Below are 27,045 nucleotides of genomic sequence, written 5' to 3'. Positions count from 1 at the left end.
AATGGAGCCACGTGTGAGCCGGGAGCAACCAGAGCGGGGTGCGGGGAGAGCTGCAGCTGTGGCTGCACCGGGGACCTGCCCCAGGCTGCACTTGTCCTGTGTTATCTCTGAGATTCACACCTGCACTAGTGGGTTAAAGTTCTCGGTTCTCTGGCTGCCCAACCTTCCGTTGGCGTTTATTGCTCCGGCAGGGCGAGTTGTGCGTCTCCTCCAGCTTCCCTTCTGCGGGGTTGTGCGTTATTCCTGCAGCAGTTTGCGGTGGCAGGAGCGCAGACATATCACAAACCCCCACTGAAGCTGGTTCGTGGAAAGAGCAGGTCCAAAGCTTAATTGAGTAATGTATTTTTAAGCTAATCCACAATGCAGAAAAAAATAAAAATAGAAACAAGGTGTTTCCTGCAGTCTAAGCTGAGGACGGGCGGTCATATTCTGCTGACATAAAGTCAGCCTTCTGTAAAACCATGGGCGTCTAATTCCCTGATTTCAGCAGGCTGGAAAGCTGTTATTACAGTGATCAGCCCTGGCCTCCCTGGTGATTGTTCCTCTAAGCCCGCAGGTAATACCAGGGTGACAAGGATTATTTACTCAGACAAAGAATATAAATAAATGCTTCTGAAAACGACGGGGATGGCAATTGACAGTTTCTGTTAAAAGCTTAGCATTTGCAAACCGTGGAGCTTGGATTTCATGGGTCACAGTTTAATATGTAGCAAAAACCCTTCTAAAAAGCTCTAATACTTCATTTCCTTTGTTTTGCTGAAAATATTGTGGGTTATAAATTGAAAAAGGAACATCATCCTGTCAGATATTGTACCTGCTTCCCACATCATTTCAGTTGCCATTTTTCTGCTCACTCGTGCAATATGGTGCTGCTTTGTGTGCCATGAAAGTGATTTGCAGACAGAAATGTGGGACATGATTATCTTTAGTGAAGCTATTTTGGGAGGTAAATGCAAGAGAGTCCTGCTCATACACACTGCCGCTGTCATTCGGCTGATTGATGGTTGGGCTTTGTATTGTCTGCAGTTAATTCCCTAAAGACAGGCATTGAGCACACGTGCTGTTTGCTGTGAAGTTATCTCTGTCCTGATTGTCATATGCCTCACAGGACAAGAAAATTTGATTTAAATGATAATGCAATAAACTTTCTGATTACTGACACATGTTTATATTGCATTGCTTCTGACAAATGTGACTTGTTTTCTGTTGTAATGCTGCTCTGCTCAGTGGCTCCAGCACTCCTGCTTTGCCTCCCTTTTCAGTGGCCTAACACAACCTTTTGGGGTAATTTGGGAGTGATGCTGGAAAGAGATACTCGCTGAATGTGAACAGTGCCCACCGTGATAGATCTTGCCCTCAAAATCAACCTTTATGTGCAGCCATTAAACAGACAGCAAACTGTACAAGTGATGGCACTCAGATATTTATTTAGTGCCATTGAAATATCTGGTCATTTAAGACTCAAAGAGATATTAATGTCATACAATTTAAGATAAAATGGGAGAATAAGGTCACTTTAGTCTTAGTTCCAGTGTTGGCACCTCAGCTCTGGTACAATGTTTGCACTTTGGGAGTTTTACAGAGGTGTTACTTCTAATAACCTATTACTTTAAGATGTCACCATAAAGAACATGATGAAGCTGCTGCCAGGTGGAGATGAATCCGTGACTTGAATTAGAATGGGCTTGTCGTCTTAAACTGAACCTAGGAAAATCCCAGCCTTGGATCCTTATCGGGAGACGTAGCTGATCAATAAACAATCCAATAATATCGTTTCATTTATCTTTTAGGCATTTTTAAAAGTTATTGAAGACTTTCTGTTACTGCTCAACTGGATCGATGTACCGGAGGTAAGACAAATGGGCTTAGATGTGTAGGTTACTTTGGTTGCATAATTTCACATGGGTAGTAATGAAACTGCTTGTCTCTGTTATTCTTGTTGGCACTTTTTGCCAGTATGACTTACTTCTTTTTCATCTGCCACTTTCATATTTTCAGTGAAGACCCACAAGGAAAACAATTATCATTTTCTTTTTTAATGTGTCTTTGAGGGTTAAAACAAGGAAACTTTATATACCACCATTTCCATGTATTTCAGGATGAATGAAACACAGGTATATTTATTATAAAATAATAGATATTGTCAGTAAAGAGTTTAATCACTCCTTTTTTAGCACTGAACTTTTATAATTAAAAGTTTATATTTGCTTTGTAGATTGACATACAGACACTTAGAAAGTAGCTTTATACTGGGGCCCATTTTAATAAAGATGAAAGAAGGCCAAGACTGTAGTGTCTCACGTTCCACAAGCAATCTGATACCACTCTTTCCATGTTGTCAAAATAATCTGCTCAGTTCTTGGCCTCGTTCTGCTGAATGCTGAGTATAAATGACTGTCAAAGGCTGATGGGGGCAGGTGGTCATTTGGAGACATTCTATAAAACACACTATTTCAAAAGGTCACGCTCTGGGTGGCATCAATTTGTGTAACGTTTTATCTACTACATGTTGAAAAGGTTGTGGCGACAATCACAATTTGCCTTTGGACGGCTGAGTGATGATTCACACAGGAACTGAATGTGGCACCTCGGCATTTTGGGCTATGATCTGCAATTTCCTTGGTTGTAGAGCTTTCTCTTCTTTTCTTCCACCAGAGCGCTCATATATTTGGAAGTTTAATTCAGACTATTGACAGTGTGATGGCTCATATGACGTGCAACCTGGACGAAAACTCATTGCCTTTAACTGTGGAGGGCATGTCATCTGTGGCAGGTATGATTTAGCAGACATGTTCTCTCTGGACTGTCTGTATGTCCTCAATGTCTCTGCGCTTGCAGTCCCTCCTTTGCCAACAAGAAGGAGGAAATCAGAGAATTTTCTGGTTTGAATATTCTGTTTTGAATGGCGTGTTTCAGATGTAGAAAGGTGACTGTGCAGCTCTGACCGTACTTGAACTTCCTTGAGGTTATTTGGGGAGAGATTTAGAATATGAATTCTAGGAAATGAATCTAGTTATACTAACAGGCAGTTGAAGGGCTTAGAGCTCTTTTGCAGCACTTCAAAGCTGCTGATGTCTGGATGCTACAAAACCTTAACTTTGCAAGGTTTTTGCAATAAACTGTAAATAATAGGAATTGTTCTGACCTTTTAGGAGAATCACGTTTTCCTGCTGTTTAGCATCCGAGAACTGTAATTTCATCTGTGTCTCTGGGTGCCACAGGTAGCGAAGGTAATTTATCTGCTCTGCCTTGTTGAGACCTGTGTGAGGGGACAAAGAACATGAGCACTCAGCACTACCGTTAATTATTGCACGTGTACTCTTTGGCCACTGGTGTTCTCCAATGGAGTTAATGCCTTCAATGGCAGCGGAAGAGCATTATCAATCTGCTCTGCCTGCCCTGGTGAGCTCAGTATTGGAGTGTGGGTGAAGTGATCCAATGGATATTAACAGTACGTGTACAGAGTCAGATATAAAAGGCAATTTTATACTTGGGGAATTCACTGTATTTTCTGCAGACATCTGGTGGTTTACGTTCGAGACGTGCCGTAGCTGTTAGGGCGGTCTAGTCAAATAGCCGAGCTGGTTGTAGAGGCTATTGATTTTTATCATATTTTTGTTTGGGTTATCACACAGATTACAGCTTGGTCAAAATGCGTCCTCAGACCCTGAATTTGTCCCATTATCGATTTCCATCTCGAGGACACAGTTATATTTCCATTCCCAGTGAAGCTTTTCATGAAAAAGGTAAGGAAAAATTTAAAGGGAAGAGCAGAGTCATGCCAACCGGGTATCTAAAAATGATTTTGCTCGAGAGCAGGTTTTGGTTTGCTTTCTTTTTCCAAGTAACCAATCTGATTGCTCTTGAGAATACTGACTGTAAAGAGGCAGCAGTTGCCCTGTCACACTAATGAATGATTGATGTGGTAGGATTTTCATACTACTTGAATTAATCTTGAAAAATACAGCTGGGCCGCAGAGACTGAAGCCATTTAATTTTGACATCTTTTTACATCAGAGCAGCTGTAATTTCATAAATTATTTTTAATAATCTGAAAGTGTTATTTCAAGAAATTCCAGGATGTCAGAACAGGTCTTACTTATCCCTTCATGCAGAATCACACTTCAAATTTTGTATGAAATTGAAGTATAAAATGGCAGGCTAAAGCAACAGCAGCTACAGAAACAAGATTTAAACTACAGACCAGGCAAAAACCCACAGAGCTCAGAAATCCATATCTATGCTAAAATGTTAATAATCTCAAAAGCAAGGTGTGACACAAATATGAAACTCTAGTCAAGAGTCCAAAAGAACGATGTTTGGAGTTAATTATCTATGTTTTAATCAGGGTTTGCAGGAAACTATTTACAAAAACATTTACCCGCATCCTCAAATTTCTGGAAGTCTGATCCATGTGCCCTGAATTCCAGCCCACAGTCACTCTCTGGGCTAACCTAATAATTCATTATTCCGTTGACACTAAATATACTTGGAACCCAGCAAAAAGGCAGTAAAAGATACCTGTGTGGCTGAGACTTACAAAACATGTGTCTCTTCACTCAAACGCTGGAGAACCCATAAATACTCGGAATGCACCCAGCAAAGGGACAGCCAGCGTGGAGACCAGCACCGTGTTTGAGCTCCATAACCTGCGGTTAATGACAGTGGTGGCGAAGTAGCCTTGAGATTGCTGTGAAGGCATTGAGAGGTTGACTCAGGGATGTCGCACAACCCCTTCTAGTGCTGTGTGCAGGGATTTAAAATTGTCAACTGATTACTTAAACAACTTATTTTGGCAGTAGAGTTGCGCAGGGCAGGCATCCTTCTACTTTTATTTTGATATCTATCTCCTGTGCTGTACTGCGAGATGTTCGTACTTCTTCACTTAAGAGAATAGTCAGAATTCTGCTAAACCAAAGACATGGAAGTTGACAGAAGTCCAGGCTCCTAATTACCATGGCATTTCAGGTCTAGGAGAGAAGCATCTCCCATGTACACTGTTCTGAGGAATGACCCCTGTTCCCTTTTTGCAGCTTGGATCACCATCATCGGCCTGCTTTACCATAACATGCATTATTTCTTCCATACTATCAACCCTATGGATACAAAGTAAGTACCTCAGACTTCTCATGCTGTAACAGCTTGTTTATTACCTTAGTGATACACCTTTATAACAGTCGTGTCATTATCAACTGTAAATAAATTACGAGCCATAACCCTGATTCTGCAATATTGAAGACGTGTAGTCATTAACTAGAGAGAGATTAAAGCTTACATTAGATGTTTTATGCTTTGGTAAAATAGATTCGCGGAGCGACGTGTTTGTCTTTTTTTTGTCTTCTCTTTGCATTCGTCAGATCTGGTATTAGAATGTCATCATTTTAATCTGTCTCATAAAATGAAATTACATCTTTTCTCCTGACATATATAAAGATAAAGCTTGCACTTAAATGAAACAAGTAAGAAAACATCACATCCCTCTTTAGATAAAATCTGAATCCTAATCCTAGAAACCTGTAAAGGTAACTTTATAACAGGAGACCAGGCAATGCTTTAAAGACCTTTTGTTTTATACACTGCATCAAAGAAATCATTAGCAGATAAGATAAAGTAAATGCAGAGCTGTATACCTCTCGGAAATACAGTTCCTGGGGGAATTTTGCAATGCCGTTCATGTAAATCATTACACTTTCCTTTTAAGCTAGTGTGACTTCATGTATTTGATCTTCACTGGGGTACTTAGATTAGTTTAAACTTTCTCTTCATCTTTTCCAACCTGTGACTTTTCGCTGTGCTGTTTGACAGCAGGAGGAAAGATGCGGCATCTTGACAGGGGTTCCCGTTCTTTCCATGCAGTTACAAGAGAGGTCATGACCATGGGAACTCATTGGTGAAGTTCAGGGGAAAGAACCCTGGCTTAGGATCCCATTGATCACACCGAGATAATCACACAGCTATTGCTAAATGGCATTTTTAAATTGAGTAGCAAGCCATGCTGCTGTTTATCCTGCATGCTCTCAACAAAAGGGCACTTAGCAGCTGGCTGTAAAGGAACCATGTCGGTAGTGTGCGCTATTCCTTGCTGATATGGAGAAATACAGGCAATAATTTATGACTGCTTATGTTTTTCAAGCAGGAGGATCAGTGCAATTTATTAAGATAAAAAGCTCAGCTTCCTAAAGAGAGGAAAAGAATTAATATGGTCTTGACTTCAGTCAAAGTTTAGCAAACACAATATGGTTAAGGATGCTGCATATCCAAACACTGTATTCTAATGCCTTGTCATCAAGCTCCTGGGCCTCTGATATAGCAAAATAAAACAGTTATATCACATTCTCTGGATGTCATAGAATACGACAATCAGGAGACCCGTTCCTGTTCCACCGAGCTGTATGAATGTACTCATACAACTCTGGAGAAGGAAGGATCCGGCACTATGGTGATGTTAAAGAGAAGCACAAAGACGCTGGAGAACAAACACCTCCGAGATTTGACCTATTAGAGAGCAGCGTAGGGGAAAGGGACCTGGGGGTCCTGGGGACAGCAGGGTGACCATGAGCCAGCACTGGGCACTTGTGGCCAGGAAGCCAATGGTACCTGGGGTGGGTTAGAAGGGGGTGGTCAGTAGGTCAGAGAGGTTCTCCTGCCCCTCTGCTCTGCCCTGGGGAGACCAGGATGAGCTTTCAAGGTCCCTTCCAATCCCTAACATTGTGTGATTCTGTGATTTCCATAATTAATCCAAACCACTTGAACTGTTTGCAGCACATAATGCACTACAGAATCATGTCTATGAAATTCTAGATGCAGTTCGGTCCAAAACAGCATCTAAAATCCCAGTCACGCAGGGAATGCCAGCTTAGCGATTTTTTCCTCTGTGGAATCAGACCCCAGGTATTCAAAAAAACCTTTTGAAAACAAGTCTGCACTTCTGCTTGGTTTTCATTTTTTGTACTGTGCTATTTTAACTTTGCAGCTTATATTTCAGTGCAATAACAAGGCTTTCCCGGAGTAGTTTGTTTTAAAGACTTTCTTTTATGTTCTTCCTAGCCCTGTGCTACTTGAGCACCTGTAATTTGAAGCCTGTCTATTTTCTTCTTAAGGGCAACTCTCTTTTTTCCTTTTGCGGTGGAAAGCTCAAACCAAACCTCTTGGAGCTTTTGTGCTGCACAGACAGATGGCTTCTATTTCCAGCCTGCATAAATAGCAGCTTCTCAGGGGAGTCGCTTTTGATTCTTCACAAAACAAAAATCAAAGTGAAAAAAGGTTTTGAGCCCAGTTCTCCTCCTGCTCGTAAAGTCTGTGTAAAGCTGTAGGAATCCCGCTGAACGACAACAGGATCCTGCACAGTCTGTTACTGATAGTGACAAATGTTACGGTACAGCCAAATGGATCTGAGTTACTCCTGAATGTGTGAAAATGTCAAAGTCATAAGTTTGAGCTGAGAGCAGAAATAAAAGGGTTGTTATGTACCGCAAAATTAATTCAGCTGAGGAAAGAAAGTATTACCTGGGCTAACGAGATGTTTAGTCAGGCTCAGCTCTGTGTGTTGTGATCTGACTCACTCTTAACAGACCTAAGTGGACATAATCAATTTTTTTTCAAAATAAAGCTATTAATTGCTTCTAAATATAGTCCTACATAGATCTTTATATGCATCATATATCTGTCTTACACACTGATATGCATGTTTAATTAGACAGCCTGAAATCCCTGTGAGTTTGCTCCTCATTTAGGTGCCTTTGCTTTGTTAGCTATTTTTAGATCACTTACTTTGTTTTATTTTCTCTGATTATCTAAAGCACTTTCAGTCAGGTGTAAACCTTTGCAAGAGGAGCAGAATGAAGGATCCTTATAATCTCCCAATGTCCAAAGCTGTTCCCTATAGTTTGTAGCTGTTGCTTCTAGTCCTGTAGGATCTTTTGGGGCCAGCTCCCCTACAGAAATCAGTTGATTTGCATTGAAAAAGCAGGTCCTGTGTTCCTCTTGTGGATGAACTAAATATTGGTTGTTCTACTTCCTTAATGTATTTGTTTCTTTCGCAGGATTGCTGAAGCTGCTGCCCACAGAGGTTACATGATCTCAGTGACCAGTTTCCTTATCTCCATCAAGGTGGAACCTCTACCCAGGCTGTCTCACAATCTCTCAGGATCTCCCCTGATCACCATCCAGCTCACCCACAGACTGGTAGGTGAAATGGAAACTACCCATTGAGGCCGTTGCTAGGGCTGTCCAGAACTTCACCACTTCTTTGTATTTCTCTTCTAATTTCTGTGGGAATTTTTAGGAGCAGGTGGCATTTGTAACTACAATATTATATTCTTCCAATCACTACGCTTCAATCATTTCTGTTTCAATCTCTGCAAAAAGGCTGATTAGTGCACATGTTGAACAAGGTGAAGTGACAATATAGCTTCAGGCCTTTCGTATGTATTATTTATGGATGTGTTTGTGCAGTCTGCAATAGGCCGGTATAGATTACTGCTTTCTCCTTAAAGCTGTCAAAAATAAGAATTCACTTATTTCTTTTGTGTTTGGTCTTAATCCACATTGATATAGTTGAGGTGTTTCGAACGTTCTCATGAATAAACTGAGAGAAATAACTCCTCCAAGGGCAGATACAATATGATGGGCAGAGCATCTCCGGGGTAGCAGTGGAGCAGGTTCAGGTCACTGTAACGTGAACTGTCCTCTGCAGAGAGCAGAGCGTTCTGGGTCTGAGAAACAAGAAACAGGACCACCTGGCGTTTTATTCAAACCAATCAATTTTGGTAAGACATTCCAGTTTCACCAAATCAGCGTATTCCAGCAGGAAACTGCAAAAAATACCTGGTTTTGTTTGATCTGGGAGATGAAGGCGTCTCTGTCTTGTTGGTGGAATAGAGAAGAGCCGAGTTCAAACCCGGAGGTGCTGGCTTGAGGCGGCATCTGTGACCCACTGACAGCATCGAGTGGAAATGGGAAACAGAGATTGCAATTCTTAAATGTTTCCTAGAAAACATCTCCCATATTCTTCTGAATATTTTATCGTGTATTTTTTTTCCTTCAACAGCTATTTTCAAGCCATTTTATCATCTTCCTTTGGGGCTTCTGATAAAAATGGAGTAGGCTACAGAAAACAAATATGTGGAAAGAGCCTAAGGCATAGAAATGAAACGTGTTGTTTTGCTGACAGTTTTTCAAGCTAAGGACTCTCTTGAATGTCCCCAGTTGCCTCTTAGAGGCACTTGTGAAGACTGTGTTTTGTGTAGATCATTTATATAATACACTTTGCTTTATTTATTCGGGTCCCTCCTCATGCTTGTGTCTGATGGTTTACTAGCAGGCTGTTAGACAAACCTGGGTGTTTTTTCTTTATGCCTGTTGATTTTAACGGTGAAGATCACCAGGATCGTGGTATACAGATACAAATTTTACATGTCTCTGGTTTAGTCAGTGGAATCCACAACTACGTGGAATGAACATGTCTGTCCAGCATCCTATATGTAACAGACACAGGTTGTGTTGGAGCTGCGGGCTCCAGGTAGAGCGTTTTGTGCTGTATATCGTGTATTGGGGGAGTAGGGTTTTCCTCTCCCAGAACTGGCAATATGTTCGCAGGCCATCAGCTATTATCTACTGCACTATTCCTATGGTCGTTTCCATTTTCCACCTGCGGGAACGTTCAGGTGTTGCTCATCCTGCTGACGGCTGCTCAGGGGTGACTTGCTTTCAGTGTTTGGGGTCTCTGTGTAGTGTGGTTTGTGGTGTGTGTGTTTATTTACTTAAACGTTGCTTTTTAACATCATTGTAGGAAACAGGGAAACTTACACCATTGTGTTAACAGCTTTGGAAAAGCAGCTCAGTGCTGTCCGCCCTCTGAAACCAGCACAAGTCCTTTCTATCATACCACATATTATTCCACTCTCTGTCATTTAGTTCAATATCCTCCCTACTCTAAAAGTAGAGTTTAAAAAGTTAAAGATTCTGGCTGCAAGATCAGTGTTTTAAAGCACTTACTTTATTTTAAAGAATAACAGCTAAGCTATTTATATAAGTTTATGATTGAATATAATGACAAAACCAAGAGCATAAAATGTGGCTTAGAAACCTGTTTCATCCATTAAAATACTGTTTGCTTGTTGTAGTAATGGGAGAAACATTTGAAGTGGATACTAATTTCATTCTTAGAGCTGCCTGTTTGTTCCACATAATGCTCTCAGTTTAACAGAGCAAAGTGTAATAAGAACAAGTGAAAAATAACAAGGTATGCTGGTTTGAGTGGAAATGAGTTAATCGCTTGGCTGGGGTTTTCCTTTGGGAAGTCCAGGGTGGGCAGAGCTGCTCTGCTCTCAGCAGAGAGTCCCACCATAGAAAAGCACTGGTAGTTCCTGCAGGTCTGGGAGATAGAGATAAGGTTAGGGAACATTTTCATTGAGCTTTTAAAGAGGCAATGGGACTTTTGCCTCTAAAAGGCACTTGGTCATTGTCTTTTGTCTGGCCAGCAGTGTACAATATCCTGAGGTTTGTTTAACATTGTTACCGATAGGAAAATGGGATGACAGAAGAACCCGTTTCCATTTGTACACAAATATTAGCACAACCATGAGAGAGACGAATCAATGCGGAGCCAATTTATTTTTATGATGAGTTGAGTGTTGACTAATTTATATATTGATTGATGAAAAACCATGTCTTTTGCTCACACCTGCAGAACAAGGGTATAATCCTTCACTGGATGGACTTTGCCAGAAAAACTGGAATGAGATACAATTAAAACTTTGACTCTTGAGGTGTACCACAAATAGGAAAAGGAAAAAAAAATAAGGCTTGTACTTTAAATCTTTGTTATAAAGAATACAGAAAATCCATTGAGTTCAAATGAGAAATGAACATAGTTACAGCTAATTTTCTTGCTCCTGGGCAACCTTAGAATACCCACAGTTATTGTGATGATATACAGCTTCTCTTAAAATACAGCAATAGTTCTGTATTGTTAATGTTATTAACAGAAACATCCCAGGACTTTTCTCATGGGAATCCATTCTAAAAGCCTCGAAAGGTGCACCAACAAAAAATATAGATTTTCATTAAGTATATTGAACATTGTCTGTTGTGAGAATCAGGATTGCATTGTATTAAGCTGTAATTCATAGAAGGTTTCATTTCCATGTCAGAACAGACTTAATCCTTGGGAGGCACAGTTATTTCCTTGTGTTATCACTTATCTGTCCTGAAACAAGCCCTGAATTTACAGTTCTTGTTAACGAGTCCTTTGCCTTTGAGGTGGATACGGGAGCAGGAGTGAGGGCATCAGCAAGCAGCTGGATGTTTTTTGAAGTGTAGAATTAAAGTTTGCTTTCAATTTTAAGTTTAGTTGCTGACTCTAATTTTTTGGGTATGTGGGTCATTTTTACATGCCAGCTTCCACTTAGTATCTATGAAATTACCTCTTGCCTAAAGAAAATAACCACTGGTGACTGGAATCAGCGGTTGTCAGTCTGCTTTTCCTCGTTCAGATTTCCGCTGGGGAGTAGCAGCGCGTCAGCAGCTGGAGGCCCGTTCATACCGAGCAACAAACCTCGACAAAATCTTGCTGACTTATAAACCCAGAAATGAATTCCACAGTTATCCTGTTTTACAGAATTGGTGGCATTTTGTGCTACTTCCCACTTGGCCTTTGATTGGACATTTGTCACAGGAGGAGAAGAGAAAATGACAGGGTTTCTATTTGACTTGATCAAATCTGGTGCAGTGATGTGGAGTTCTGTCCCAGTGGTAAAAGTGATTTTTAAATTCTATTTAATTCCTCTTGTTTAAGCTCCTCATCAGTGACCACATCCTCAAAGCATCCCTGAATGTGGTGATGTCTTACTGCAGGAATTCCAGCTGCTTGTGCTACATTTAATGAACTGTCAGGGTTTCTGCTATAAAAAATTGCGTTCCTTTGCATAATGTTAATACAAGTATATACATATTTAAATGTTATGAATAAAATTTCCTGCAGAGGTGAAGTAGCCAACATTCAGATCTTAGTAACTTTGGTTAAAATTATAAACAGAAAAGCATAACATAGCTCTGCAGACATTCCAACCCGCCTGGACACCTTCCTGTGTAACCTCATCTGGGTGTTCCTGCTCCATGGGGGATTGCACTGGATGAGCTTTCCAGGGCCCTTCAACCCCTCACATTCTGGGATTCTGTGATCCCCACTGAGTGTGGGTCCTGTAAAACCTCCCTTGGCGAGGTCAAGCTGGTTTGAAGTGGCAGAAATAAACTGGAGCATTTGAAATAGCATACAGCTGGATTTAGACTCAAAATGCCTAAATTATCTTTTTCTTTTTTTTTTAAAAAAAAAAAAGGTCAGAAATAGTTTTGCTGATTGAGAATTTCAAATTCACTGGAGTCAGATGCTTGGAGGGAGTGTGTTTTCAAGGCTGTAAAGAGATAGATTTCATATCAACTTGATTACAATCCGTGGTAGAACTGCTGAGTCCCATGGTCTTTCAGCCCTCCCTTATTCTAAGTTGCATATTGGAGGTTACACCCATCAGAGGCTCCTGGGCGAGGGAGTTCAGGGTGGGTTTGTGGAACTGAAGGAGTTTAATTTGTGACAATGAGGCTTGAAAAGGTGTCTTGTACTTTGCTGTTCTGGTGATAAAGCGGTGGGCACTTTCCAAATGGAATGAATTTATGGTTAGTAGGAAGAGGAATTGCAAAACTCTACCAGTCTGCTTAATGCAAATGGATTATTTATTGCCCTTTAAATATGCACAATTTCTGCTGGAAAATGCTGTGATTATTGCCTTGGGCCACTGAATGGGAAAGCTAGAATATGATGCACATCCAGAGTGGGCTCCTCATAAGCAGAATGGAAAAGTGGGGATGGTTGAGGGAGAGATACCAGTTATACAACTTAATAGAGGCAAAGATTATTCTCTGCCGCTGGTGATTTGCACCATTAGTACAGAAGAAATTGCCCAGATTTTGGAAGTCTGCCCTTTTTATTACGCTCCTGAATTGCTGGATTTAACCGGTGATGGAAAAATAAGGCACCTGCTCAGCATTGCTGGGATCTGCCTTTGCCTTTCCAGGGCGGCGTTTCTTCTAAAGTAAACCAGTGTCTCCTGAAATCGCACTAATTACAGGGCAGCAGCATGGCGAAGCATGGGCTCTGTTACAGTGCCATCCCCGCTCTGGAACAATGCTTGCATTTACTTCACACAATATGAATAAAAACGTTTGGCTTAGCAAACGGTGATAATTTTAGCTCAGAAATAGCAGGGGAGTCGGACTTCAGAGAAATCTGTGCGTGCTCAAATTTCGGGTTTAGCTGGTTCTCCTTCCCAATGCTGGTTACACCAGGCGCTGCAACTCGATTCCCTCTGCTTTGCAGCACAGCTGATAATGGTATTAAGCTGATAATAATGTTAAAAGAAACTTGTTGTTTTTCTAGCAGAAAATGTGCAGCTGCTGAGGAGGGATTTTCCTTTCTTTCCTCACCTTCCTCCTCTGCAGGACCCGCCATCAATCTCAGTCATCTTGAGCTGGTCAAGCTGTCATTTCATGACTAATATACACCTTGAAGTAGAGACTGCGCTCCAGATCAAGGCGGGTTCACACGAGAAACACTTGGTGTGACAACCGGGGCATCACAGTGTAGGAGGGAGAGCAAATAATGTAGCAACATTTTTAAAGGGATTACTCATGCGATTTGAATTGAGCCTGTTGCCAAGTGCTTGGCTCAAGTCGGGTGTTTGATAGTGCTAAACAAGGAGAGATATGCGAAAATCATAAACAGACAGAGCCCATGAATAAATGAAATAGAAAGAAGTGCAGAAAGTGATGTCTCGAAGGTACAGATATTTTTAGTAGAAATCTTTTGGTTGATTTCAGAGGAAGAACCAGATTAGTATTTCCAATATTGGTTAAAATTGGGTTTATTTAGAGCAAGTCTAATCTGGTCAACTGTCAATTATTTTTTTTTGGCTTGCTGTATCTGTATCTATATTATCTGTATCTATCCTAATTTAGTCATCTTATAGTCCCATATTTATGTATTTGTGTATGCTTAATGTTAATACTAAACTCCATATTGCTGAAAAACAGGCTGGGCCAGATAATGTGAGGCTTTAACTAAGCCTGAGTATTTTGATAGAAGGAAGATGTAATTCTCCCATCCTAGAACCAAACCACTCCTCTTATTTCTATTCTATACGGTGCATGGGAGGAAGAATTCTGGGGTTCGGCTGATGAAATGTGCTTTGACAGCTCATGTTGGGATAAGTGTGGGATTAATCCCCAGATGCACAGTTGATCATCTAGTGAAAAATGTTTAGTCACCAGCTTTTAGTCCAGTGCAAGTCATCAACTTCTTTATTTTGCATTCATGCTAATCAAAGAGCTGTGAAATCAATTAATCCTGTATGGTGTGACTAAATCTTCGTTCGGTGTGATGGTGTAATAACTGCTGATATTACCAACATTTTGGAGATTCTGCTGTGCATTGTGGATAACAGGAGGAAGGGCAGAGGTTGGGTCCAGCATCAGAGCATTGGAGAGTTTGTTATACCCTGTATTGTAGGGTGGTACAAAAAGCCTCCATAAGATCTAATATTTTTGCAATGTGCCCATGCTCAGGGGACACTTTCCTTTCATAGTCTCTCTGTGGCTATAAAGCAGAGAATCTCTGAACTGAATGCTCAAGGAGATTTCTAATATATAAAGTCACAAGGGAAAATAATACCCCGTGCCACTTAAGGAACGGGTTGGTCCATGTTAAGCTGCGTGTGAATTATGATGCTCTTTGGCAACAATTTTTACAATAGATTTTATTAGCCTAAAAATATTTTAAACCATTTCAATAGCCATCATTTTGGGAGTGCTGCTGTCTGTATTTTTCATCCCTTGCTTCCCGTTGTGATAATTGATGTCAAATACAACTGGAATAGCCAGCAAGGGGATAAAATTGAGGAAGCACCAGACACACCAGGGAATTTGGTTTTCCTGAGTGATGGTTGTAATTATTCAGCTACACTGACAAAATCGTACCGGTTTCCACTCGTTATGAGGGACGACAATTCTACCCTCAACAAGCTGCAGAATTTCAGATGTGTGAGAGGTTTTGGTTGGTTTTTGTTTCCTCTCCACTCCCCCCAATAAGAATTTGGCTCAATTTTTAGCATGTGGCAGACAAATGCTAGTTCTTCTTTTAGGAGTATTACTTAAAGGCTTGCAGAACTGGATCAATTTTTCTTTGTCAAGAAAGTTAGCCTTGCAATGTAATGCCATTAATTATGCACTTCAACTAATTAAAACAGCTGGAAGAGTATCAGATTTTTATTCTAATCTCTGATTTCTGAGTTTTGCTTTCTATACAGTGATTGTGTTGTAATTCACACAAAGCTTTTCCCCCAGATTTATGTGTTAAAGTCCTGATTTCCATTGATTTCAATATATGAAACTGTTGTGTTGATCGGTTTTCTAGTCCAATGGTTTTGTTTGTTCTTGCTCAAACTGGGGAGAAAACATGGTTATATAAACTGGATAAACATCTAATGGGAGCAGGTCCTCAGCAGGAGTTCACATAAGTTAATATAATGATGGCACTTTGTAGTAACCGAGGGCATCTCCAGGAAAGACAGTGTCAGATTCAGCCATAGCGGCCCCCAGAATATTATTGCACAGCCTTTGGACTTCCAAAAATTGCTAAAATTTGCAAAAATGTGACTATTGCAAACCTGCTGAATGCTGCCAGTAAATACGTGTTCTGGGCTGTTATTTCAGACTGTCGGATCAAAGCTTTGGAACTTCAACCTGACTCTTAAAGTGCGGTTTCCCAGTGAATGGCAGAGCACACTTAGAGCCGAGGTCTGGACGTTCCCTTTCTTGGCCCTGTGGACGCAGCACCGGGTCCTCTGGAACTGTCACCAAGGAGCAGTGGCAGCTTCGCACATTTCTCCTCTGCAAAGCAGTTGGGCTTTATGTGCATCCCTCCAAGGAGCACAAATATTTACACTGAAAACCTGCCAAGAGTCAGACAAAGTGTTAGTGGGGGTCAAAGAGATGTGGGCGAAGCAAGAAAACCATCCAGGGAATAATTTATTATAGCAGAAGAAAATATAGCACAAGCACCATTTCTGTTTCAGAGAAGCGTCACTTTGCTCTTGGGAACAGTTGCCAGTGTGAGACAAATGAGCAGAAATTCAGCGTCCAGGACCCAGTTGTCTCACAACCTGGCTGAGCGCTGCCAGCTCATTCCCTTCATTGCTCAGCACGAGGCCAGCTTTGCTTCCCATCTCTCGGGTCAAAGCTTTTACTGAATGTGGTTCAGAGAGGTGCTCAAGGCCCATTTATTACTGAATTTGCAGCCAAAGTGGCAGGAGCAATGAAGACACAAACGCAACGGGCTGTGTTCCTGCACAGCTCTGTGTCTGACCATGAGATCCCCACCCTCAAATCCCAACTAAATGTAGATAGTTTGTCTAACAGGGATTATTTTTTTGGGCTTATTTTCCTCTGTAGATTTCTCTTTAGCATTAAAATGCAGAGGAAGGAGAGCAGCGTGGGGCTGGCCGGCTGGGAGGGGGGATGTGGGATGCTGTGCACAAATCATTCAGGATGAAAGTCCCGCACGGTCCCGTGGGGGGAACAAGCTCCCTATAAATGTGTTATTAAGCCTGATTATTCACTTTAAGAAATAACCTCACACTTATCCAACCACCTTGGAGAATGTGATGTCTTGTGGAGTCTCCTTCTGTGCAGACATTCCAACCCGCCTGGACACCTTCCTGTGTAACCTCATCTGGGTGTTCCTGCTCCATGGGGGGATTGCACTGGGTGAGCTTTCCAGGGCCCTTCAACCCCTGACATTCTGGGATTCTGTGATTTAACGCTAGCGGAGTTAATTAGCTTCTGAATCATACAGTAGTAAGCCAAAATGTCAGAGGTGTATTTCTTGCCCTTCACACTGGATGAAGAGCAAACCAAACTCTTACTGGACTTTCATTCACTGCTATTCCAGCGGGTCCACGTCGCAATTCAGAGATGTATGGGGCTAGATCTGTAAAAGTATTTGGATATCCAGTTACCCACTATTTGAATGAAGCTTGCACCTTGTTTGCATTTGAAGACCTGGGTCAAGATGTGTTTGAGTAAGAGTTTTTTGTATTTTAACATCCTTTATAATTGACATCTCCAGGTTTGCTCACCAGCACAGATTTCCTGTACAGTTCACTACAGATATTATTAATTCTTCCAGGAGATGAGCCATCTCATGCCAAAGTACCTGTTTAAATGTATTGGCTGAATTACTCCTATTTGTCTCCACTGATATGAAGGGAAGCTGGAGTGATAAGCATCTAGATTTGCTCAGCTAAAACCCATCCTTTGTGTCTTAATTGGCTGCAAGATTAAGCAGATCAGCACTCCCAGGGAAGGTCCCTGCTGGGGGCAATGTGGTGAGGTGGGCCACAGAGACACATTAAGGAATTAGAGGTACCACTTGTGCTTGGTAAGGACTGTACAGATGAGATACAGAGATTTATATTTGTAATGACTGAAATTTGGATTACTTGCTGAGAAAAACTTGCCTCGTTTTGGATTTTCTGTAGCGTGCAATATTTAAGCCTAATGAACGCATTTGGAGAGAGAGAAAACAATTTAAAAGGGAAAGGTACTGAGACTATAAAAGTCCTTTATTTTTTTCTCATTCCTTCTTGCATGTCTTGCATGACTGAACCAGGTTTTATACGTTTTGATGACACCACAAATGGTGTTCAGCCCAGAGCTATGGAGCCCTGAAAATAAAAATGTGTCTTGGAACTACTGATGGATCACTGACAAGGCTGGAGCTTCCAAACTAATGGGGGATGCTGACAAGCCCTGCATGCAGATTAATTGTTTCAGTCTGAGCTGCAGTCTTTCTAATTTGTCGGACAGAATTCTTCACAAGACATTGCCTCGTAGCACTGGCTTTCTGAACAGGAGATGAAGACTCATCATCTAGCTGTAGTTTGTGCTAAATTACAGGATCCAAAACTTGGTCTAACTTCAGCTGCAGGAGTTCTGGCGAATGGCTCAAGGCTTGAATGCTCTGTTTTCCCCAAAGTAAAGGAGCAGGGAGGAACCAGACTGTGCCTAACTCTGGATTCCACGTTTGTGGAGCTGAAATGTATGACCTGATGAAAATTTAAGTATCTTATTTAAGAACAAAGTATACTTATGTATATTCAAGTATACTCTGTTTAATTTATTCCAAGCTTGAAAGCGAGGCAAAACTAACTGCAGCTTTCATATCTACTGATGGAAATCAGCATTACATTTTTGCTCTTGTTGGCAGCAAGACAAAAGCTGTCAAAACATTGTCTGCGCTGCAGTTGTCATCTGATAAATATGTGATGTGAGAGCTTCGTGCTCTGCCCTCTGGTTGGATCCACCCGGGACACTGGGGATGGAGGATGCGCGGGGGCATTGCCCGTTCAGCTCCCCCAGAGCAGAGAGGGGGCTCTGGCTGCCGTCCTCGCTGACGTGCGCATCAGTAATTTATACCGCAGTGATAATACGTTGTGGTGCCAGTAACTTTTTATAACGCTCATAAAATTCCTTATTCCTGTGGGGAAACATTCTTCCAGCGCGGGCAGTGAAATGATCGCTTTCAGATGGTGGTGTGGACTTGTACATTGATGTGTTGCCAAGTATATATAAGGTGACCAGATTTTCTAGGCACCGAGTCAAGAAGAGGTAGTTTGGAGACGTAGAAGGAGGAGGAATATAGACCCCACCTGGGATATCATACAAACCTCAGCCAGGCCAGGAGTCCCCTCTTCTTTCTCACATCTACACCTACTCTGGCGTATCTTCAAAGTCAGGTACTAAACAACCATAGTGAATGGTCATTACAACCTGCTGTGTTATTGCATTTAAAGTCACTGTGGTTTATAATTTAATCCTTGCCCTACATTCCTTTGGTATAATCTGTGTAAGCATTTTGCAGGGTTTGCTCTGTCCAGCTACGGCAACCCCAGGCATTAAAGAAATGTGAGCGCTGAGGCAGCGCCGAGCAGGGGGAGGAACGTGTGTGATGGAGAGAGCTGGGCAAGGGGGGTGATTTTCCTCCTGAAAATGTTATCACCGGAGATATGATATTTGAGCTGTGTTTGGTTTATTCCACACGCATCTGCTTAGCTGTTCCAATTCTGTAGTAATGATTGCCTTTAGCAAAAGATACTGGCACGGGGAACCCTTTAGTACCCTGCTGGTTTTCTTCTTGTTTTCTTTACGAACAGAAAGGCTCCTTTGAAACCCTTTTTGTTTCCTAGTGGAGCAGAGTCAAACCTATTTGTGAGAACTCAGGTTTCATGCACAGAGATTAGAGAGGCACAGGACTGCCCGCTCTTAACGTTCCATGATGCTCCTTTGAAATTTGCTCTTATGCTCTCTTTTTTGTGATATTTCTGAGGCTTTTGTAAGCGTTTTTTCCTAACATTCTGCAGGGTGATTTCCTGTCTTTTCCATCTGAAAAATAAGCAATTGCAATAGTATTACAGTAAGATACGTTCTTATTCCTACAACTACAAACTGCAAAATAGAAGCAATTTTAGACTGCAAGCCTACAACTTCTTGTTTTAATTTCTACTGTATAACTGGTCCGTTGAAGCGTTATGGTCTTGGCTCCAAGATCCAAACAATAACTTAATTCCTTCTGCTGGGTTTGATCAAAGATGGTGGGTGGGCTACAATTGACTTCATGGGATTTAATTTAAGCTGGTGTGGATACACAGTTTTTGAAACTAATGGAAATAAAATCCATGAAGGAGAATTGCTGTCTATATATCAACTATATTAAAGATGAGGGGATAAAGAAAGGGCTTTCACAGTGCCACTTGAGTAGATCAATACTCAAATGCTGGGACTAGTGTTCCTATTTTGTTACTATACGTATCAGTTCCTCGAATGTAAATTAAACCCAGATCTTCTGAAAGAAGTGCCTTGCCTAAAATACAGCATGAGCAGAAGCAAGATGCTTTCTTGAAAGCAATGAATATCCCAAAAGGAATAACATAAGAATATTATTAAACATGTCAAAAATTTCCTGAAGATGGGGGTACTGTATTTAACATTTGTGGGTGGAAAATACAGCAGAGGTGGGAATTGGGCTGAAAATTTGGATGGGGCGATATGTTAATCCCAACTTTAGAACAATCGTGTAAAGAGGCCGTGAGCCAAGTTCCATGTTAACAGCAGAACTGCTTAAGAGACCCAACGGTCTTAATCCTATAAATTCTTGTGTGAGACAGGGGAAGATTTTCTCTGGTTGCGTGTGGCCAAAACACTGGCCGAAAGTCTTTGTTCTGTAACTACATTCTGTAAAAAGCAGAGTCTCTTCCCATCAAACCTGACAGCTGTTGCTTGAGAAGAAACAAGAGCCTCATAAAGTCTGCCTTAGAAAAAAAGAAATGAAATGCACATGCTGAAGCAGAAAAATACCTTTAAGGTTATATCAGTTGCAAAAGAAAGGGAGGAACTCCCTTCCAGGGATGTTCTGTCTTTGTGGTTGGTGGCAGCGTGTGCTGTGTGCTCTCTAAATACGTTCTTGGAGCGGGAGGTGTAAACACGGCGGGTGAGTCAGCCCGAATCTGCTCCACTCCGCGCTCCCGCGGCGGCGGAATTCCGCTGCTAGTGGTGGGCATTTGCCTCTATTGCTGCACCATCGTGGCAGAGCAAGGGCAGCTCCCATTCTTACCTTCAGCTGCTCTAAAATTGGGGGTATTTACCTCTAGTTTAGAGTAAAGTTTGGCTCAGACACCGTCTTCTGAAGGGAGACCCGTTAATGGTTGTGCCTTACCTACGTGGCCATATTACAGCTCTGATGTGACTATGTAGTCCTGAAAATTCATTGTGACCTAAAGCAGGTTGGTGAAAGGTTTTTGTTGTTGTTGTGTTTTATTTTAATTTTATTTTTCTTTTCTTTTTTTTTTGTTGGCACGACCTGATACAGACTTTGCCGTTGGAGGGGCTGCATAGAATTAGGTCTTTCCAATCAGTTCTGCAAAGAGACCTGGGTTTCTGGGGTTGAATCCATAAAACAAAGCACTTTGTCCTGTGATATAATCCTGTCTTTTTTACAGGTTTTTCGGACCACCCGCTGTGGCCAGAGAGTTAGAGTCTTAGCTGGTGTATTGGAACTGCAGTCAGATTGGGCTAAAACATCTGGAAATAAAAAAAAAAAAGGCCCCTGGATAATTATTGAATTTTAAATAATTACCCATTCCATATTGTTCTTTGTTTTTCCGCACATTTGAACTGTACTGAAAGATCATCTCAAAGGTACAAAGGATTTTAAGATTTCTGGTGGTTCAGACATTAACAGGATGTTTCCAGGATGCTCAGTCTCAGGAGGCTTTTGTTTGAATGTGGGATGGCAAGAAAAATTGCAAGGTCTTTTTTAATTGGTTTAAGAAGGTCAGGGGAGGCGAGTACTTAAATACAAAGCTGGGAAAACAAGAGGGAGCATCCAGCCTGGATTATGGTGTGGAAGGATTAGTCATAAGTACTGCAGTTCTTATATGGTCTCTTAGGGTATATGAATCTCTTGACTTTCCAAATGGGCACTAAAACATCTGTTGCTTCCTTGTTTATCATCTCTATTGTTCATCCTTCAGTTCAGAAAGGAAAACAATGAGGGTAACTTTTCTCAGCCTGTTTTCAGTCTGGCCAAGTTCTGTCTTTTCCAGCCCTTGCAATGAGAGAGATTTCTCAACTTGCTTTGAGAAGGAAACCCTAAGAAGTGATGACTTCAGGATGTCACAAAAAGCCACCCTGGTGGCAGCTACTTTAATGTCTCACACGCAGACATGCACTTTACCTTCTTGCAAAATGGTTGCTGGCCCTGCTTCAAGCACTTATTGCTTGGCCTTTTTTCTCCAGATGCCAAAGAACTGACAGTTTTGTGTAATAATACAGCAATATTCACACCATTCTGGTCCACCTGCGGATGGGAGCACATCCATCATCTTTCCTCTTGCTTCAGGCCAAAACTCTTACATCTACCTAGCCATGGCACAAAATCACAGAGCACCAGTCACTGCTTCCACTTAGGTATGAAGTATTATCTTTGGGTATTTAGGCACGGGAGGGCCTGTCCGCATCTCCTGAAACGTTCCATTGTGAAGGTCAAGGGACCAAGCTCGGGGAGCTGGAGAAACTTGTTTTGAGAAGGTGGCGATAGGGGCCCAGTGCGAGGAAAGAGTTGGGAATATTTGCTATTAAAGATGTTGGTGGTTCACTCCATCATCGCTTTGCTTGTGGCAGAACAGAATACAATCTGTTTCGTGCATTAAAGTTCCCGTTCCCAAGGCGCCTCGCTCATTTGTTTATAAGGCAGAGCACATCTGTGGAGCGGCTCTGGCCACGGGCAGCGTGATTTCATCGGGTGCTGGAGGGGGTCCAGATGATGGGTGCTCTTGTTTTGCAGTCAGTTCGCAACCTCCCTCCTGCCGGTCAGAGAATTCGGCTCTCCCGAGCAGGATCTGGGTTGGCTCTTTCAGGTTTCTCGTGAAATCGTTCCCGTCTGACACAACCAGCCACTTGCACTCACATCTGCACCTGCTGCTCAGAGCGCAACAGCAAACAGGCTTCACATGAAAATACATGGAATTACTCAGAAGAGCAATAGCCTGTTGTGTACAAAGTATATTTGCTTCTTTACATCTCTGCATGTGCTGTAACATTTTTGGGGGGATGGTTTCTGGCCTTACTAACTATAAATAATTTTGTGGTATTTCTTAGAAACACTTTAGACAAATGGGTTGTTTGCTCAGGCTAGAGTAACTCGTCATGTCTAGAATACATATATGCTATTGAGAGCGTTTCTGTAAAAACCTTTGCATCACAATTTTGAAGGAAATTGATGAATGATTTTGTCTTTAATGAGTTTTATCTCAGCATACTAAGAACTTGGCTATTTGTCACTTCTGTACTGTGTACCAGGATCTAGTCTGTGTCAACAATGGCAAACGTATAACATAACTTGATTCTTGAATTAGAAGGCAGAACATAGAAACAGTATCTATATAGGCAAATAGCGAGAAGATAAATGCTGAAAATCTGTTCATAACTCTGTGTAGGATATACACCAAATCTACAGTCTGAGTTGTCTATCTTACTAGAATGCTTGCCTGGAACAATACTAACCCTCTTTTGTCTCACATGCACATTTGGTACCTAATTTCATACTAACAAGAAGTGATTCCACCCTTGGAATGCAAACTAAATGAACTCAGCAGTTATTGTCTCACAGTCCTCATTGGGCGCAGCAGAGACTTACACGGTCGGGAGGATGAAGGGGCAATTCTATTGTGGGAGGATTTCTGGGGAACATTTAAATAAGCAAGATAATTCAGGAGAAATGGGGAATATTGTGATCAGTCCCTGCTGTCAAGAAAGGACTAGGTTGATTAACTATGAGATGGATCAATATATTCAATGCCATCTGTATAAAATTACAAGATGGATGGGACTGAATGAATAGAATGGAAAATGAAACCCAGTAAGGCGCAGCAGCTGCACAAGGCCAGAGCTTTGTGAAAAGGTAGATAATCAAGAGAGGTGTATGTGGAGGCCTGCACTTGAATGTATTTCCACTCGTCACTGGTCGTATTTCTGTTTGGAGATTGCAGATATCAGCAGCTTTGAATGTATTCACCTTTCTGTTCCCTCTTAAACAGGCTGAAATCTGTATGTGTGCCTTCCTTTAGAGGCAAATAGGATATTTAAGGTGTCATCCCAGAAATGAAAAGCAGGTGTAAGGTGTCTGAAGGCATCAAAATGAAAGCTGAAAATTTGCTGCTTGCCAAATGCATAAAAGAAAAGATCAAGATTAAATGGTTATTTGAGGAGTAAAATAACTTAAGACTTTATGAAAAGAGCTGGCTGTCAGATGGGATAAACTGGGTGTGTTGGAAGCTGGGAAGAAACTCGTTCCTGTGCAAGGCGCACAGAACAGTGGGCAGCTGCATTCGGTGACCCACGAGATCAGGTAAAGGTGCGTGGAATGTGCCCTTAGAAAGCTCTTCTAGAAATGAAGAGCTGGTGAGAAACCTCATGTAGAAGATATAGTTGGGCTGCTTCTTCCTAGGGGTAAATCCAGTTTATTTTAAAGTGTTTTCCTGGGATTGGTTTTGTCTGATCCTCTGTAGCTTAATGGAGATGAATTCATAAACTGCTTTCAAATATGACTTAAAAGAAGAGCAAAGAATAATTACTGAGAATATTCTGGAGCCCATCAATGTTCTTTTCTGTCTGTATCATCTGTCCCCGCAGTGTCCTGCTATTCCTCCAGCAGAGATTCTTTGCATCTTCTCTTATGAATACTACAATTAATAGCCAGCTTTGCTTCAATGGCATAGCAGAGTATTATTTTTAAATGGCATTTTCTTATTGTCTTTGGTGCTTGTTTCATCAGAAATTAGTCACGTCAACTGTTATTTTGCGGGCAGAGTTCCCTCTTTGAGGCTTTAATTCAGGAGTAAGTGTCTGACCTGGGGTTTGTTAACAGAGCACCAGCTGTCACTACCATCCCCTAACCATTTGGCTGTTAAAAGTTCATTTAGTTGAGGTGGCGTTCCCTCTGTCTGGATTATCATCAGCCTCGTTTATCCACATAGAGGAGATACTGGAAATAACATTTTAAATTATCATTCCCTTTCACTCCTTTCTACCTTGTCCAAGATTTTGGCACAAATTGTGCGTGGGCAGTTGTGTAATTATAATGTACCTGTGTCTGTCAAGCAGGCCTTCTGCCTTTCTGCGTTACCCCTGAGCTCCCCAAGGGTCATCAGAGACCTGTCAGTGAGCTGCGTCTCCTAAAGTTTCAAACATCTGCTTTATCCATGAACAATTTTCAGACCTAAACACAGCAAAAGCATTTAACCGATGCTTACAATATTCAGCTTTTGAGGGCCTTTTGCAGTTTTTTGTTGTTAGGCTGGGGTTTTCTTGGGGGAAAGTGTTGCCTAACCCTACAAGAGATTCTTGATTCAGTACTTTATCGCAAGAGAACTGAGCGTTGTGCTTTACTGTTGTGCTGACTCCCGACCCCACTGAGCGAGTTTGATGACAACTCAGCAGTCGCCCTTGTAGGGTGCTTTGAAAACCCTATACAATATGATTCTGAAGTATTCTGGCCTCAAAGAAGAACCCAAACAGTGCTCCAGGAAGCAGTGGAGAGCCTTGGGAATCAAGAAGAAAAGGCCTTTCTGCTCTCAGCATTTCAGATTAGGCGAGTCTTTCTTCTCTCTCTATCTCGAATGCACATTCTCTCGTGTGCCTTCGTGTCTGAGCAGCAGCTCGCTCCTTGGAGACCATGTTCTCCCTCACGCAAGAACTCCATTGGACAGCAGTCATTTTTCCGTAAAATCTTACGTGCGACAAGCCTTCTGGGCTTCAGCCATGCAAAACTCTGAGGAAGTAGCGCAGGAATTAATTGTAACAGCGTAAAGACTTTGTATCACCTTCTTCTCTTTTTATTTAGTGTAATAGTTTAAGATGTAGACTGGGTTTGGTTTCAGAGGTGTTTGGAGCGCAGCAGAGACGGGTGTCTCTTGATTCCAAAGAAGAAATGGAGTGGATTATACTCGGGTAGGGGGTCCTGGTTAATGTGCAGCTTCTCGGTACCTGCTCTTTGGAAGGCAGGTGCCACATCCATCACCGTAACCACCTTCTGCCCTTGGTCTCTGTTGGGCAGCCCATGTCTGGCAAGGACTGTCAGGAAGGGGCACAAATTCTGGCATCTAGATATGTGGTTGCTATTTCCAGCACCATCAGTGGAAAATAACGTTTTTCCAGAACCATGATTTTTCTTTTTTTTTTTTTTTTTTTTTTTTTACTTATATCTGTTTGAGCACATAATTTATCATATATTTCCACTGTGTTTTTTCTTGAAGACCTTTCAAGATTCCCTAAGTCTCAGCTTGCCCAGTTGTTTCTCGGTTGCTGTTTCTTTTAAGAATATGTATGATCCATCCTAAGACTGCGTTTGGGAGGCTGAACTTCAGCCCTTGCTCAACCATCCCATCTCAGGCACAGCTGCTCATCTAGTCTCAGTCTTCGTGCTTTGGCTCCTCATCCCTAGCGTGAGTATAACTAGATGAGAACCCTGGTTTATATTATAGGGATTAAATGAAATAGTAGTTCTGAGATGGAGAGGAACCTTTGAATAGCTAGGTAAGGTCTTTCCTAATAAGATGACATAATTCAATAGCAACCAGAATGTCGAATTCACTTTGCACAATATTAGCAAATAAAGATCATGAGGAAGAATAAAGGCACCACACCCTGGTCCTAATTTATTTTAAACAGCAAAACAAATGAAACCCAATTAAGCTCGTAAGTCATAGTGTGAATAGAGTCCAGAAAGATGTCAGATCCAATAAATATGACAAATAAAAGTATTGGCATAAACTCAAAGGATTTGGATCTTTGGAACCACAATAAGGGCTTCTTTAGTTGACCTTGAGACATGACTCAAAATGTGAAGAATGAGAAGATAAATACAAATAAGGGATATTTTTTCCTAAATGATGAAAGGGTTATTTTTAACACAGTAAACATTTTCATTTTAAGTTAACGCTAGCTGGTGCAATTGGAAGAACTTCTCAGTGGGTTCACACAACCAGCTGAAGTATTCAAAGTAATCTGTACTGAATTGTCATGGAGCTGGATAGAACAGGTTATTATACTAATCAGATTATAATAACCCAGAGCATGGTCACAGTCTTCATAATCAGCTCTTGGTAATGAGTTCTGCATTGCTGTTCCTTAGACATAACATTTCTGGAGAGAGAGAACTGATTGTTCAGAATATAAACTCTAAGATGGTAATTTATTATTATTGCAATCTAGGCTATAATAGCGGAGCGATTGATGCACCAAGCAGTGGGGGCCTGCTCAGAAAGTTTTCAGCCTTTTCTGAGAGCCATTTAGTATGAGTGGAACTCAAGCCCTGCAGATGAGTCCATCAAGGAGCTTGTGCTCCACTGAATCAGCTCAGCCCACAGACCCTGTGGCTGC

The 27,045-nt window shown here is 41.6% G+C and overlaps 1 protein-coding gene across 5 annotated transcripts in view; it reads left to right on the top strand.

The window, feature by feature from the left end:
• ADGRD1 (adhesion G protein-coupled receptor D1) overlaps nt 1-27,045 on the top strand; it is a 120,273-nt gene that overhangs the window by 16,261 nt on the left and 76,967 nt on the right. For all 5 annotated transcript variants that reach the window (XM_065032803.1, XM_065032804.1, XM_065032806.1 and 2 more), the window contains 5 exons: nt 1,791-1,850; nt 2,656-2,773; nt 3,636-3,746; nt 5,034-5,109; nt 8,043-8,184. In XM_065032803.1, the coding sequence (XP_064888875.1) occupies nt 1,791-1,850; nt 2,656-2,773; nt 3,636-3,746; nt 5,034-5,109; nt 8,043-8,184 (507 nt within the window). The remainder of the gene's footprint in view (nt 1-1,790; nt 1,851-2,655; nt 2,774-3,635; nt 3,747-5,033; nt 5,110-8,042; nt 8,185-27,045) is intronic.

The sequence above is a fragment of the Columba livia genome, chromosome 17 (genome assembly GCF_036013475.1).
Source record: "Columba livia isolate bColLiv1 breed racing homer chromosome 17, bColLiv1.pat.W.v2, whole genome shotgun sequence".
In the NCBI taxonomy this organism is placed as follows: Eukaryota; Metazoa; Chordata; class Aves; order Columbiformes; family Columbidae; genus Columba; species Columba livia.
Note: the sequence above shows the minus strand (reverse complement) of the source record. Positions and strands in the feature narration are given on the sequence as shown.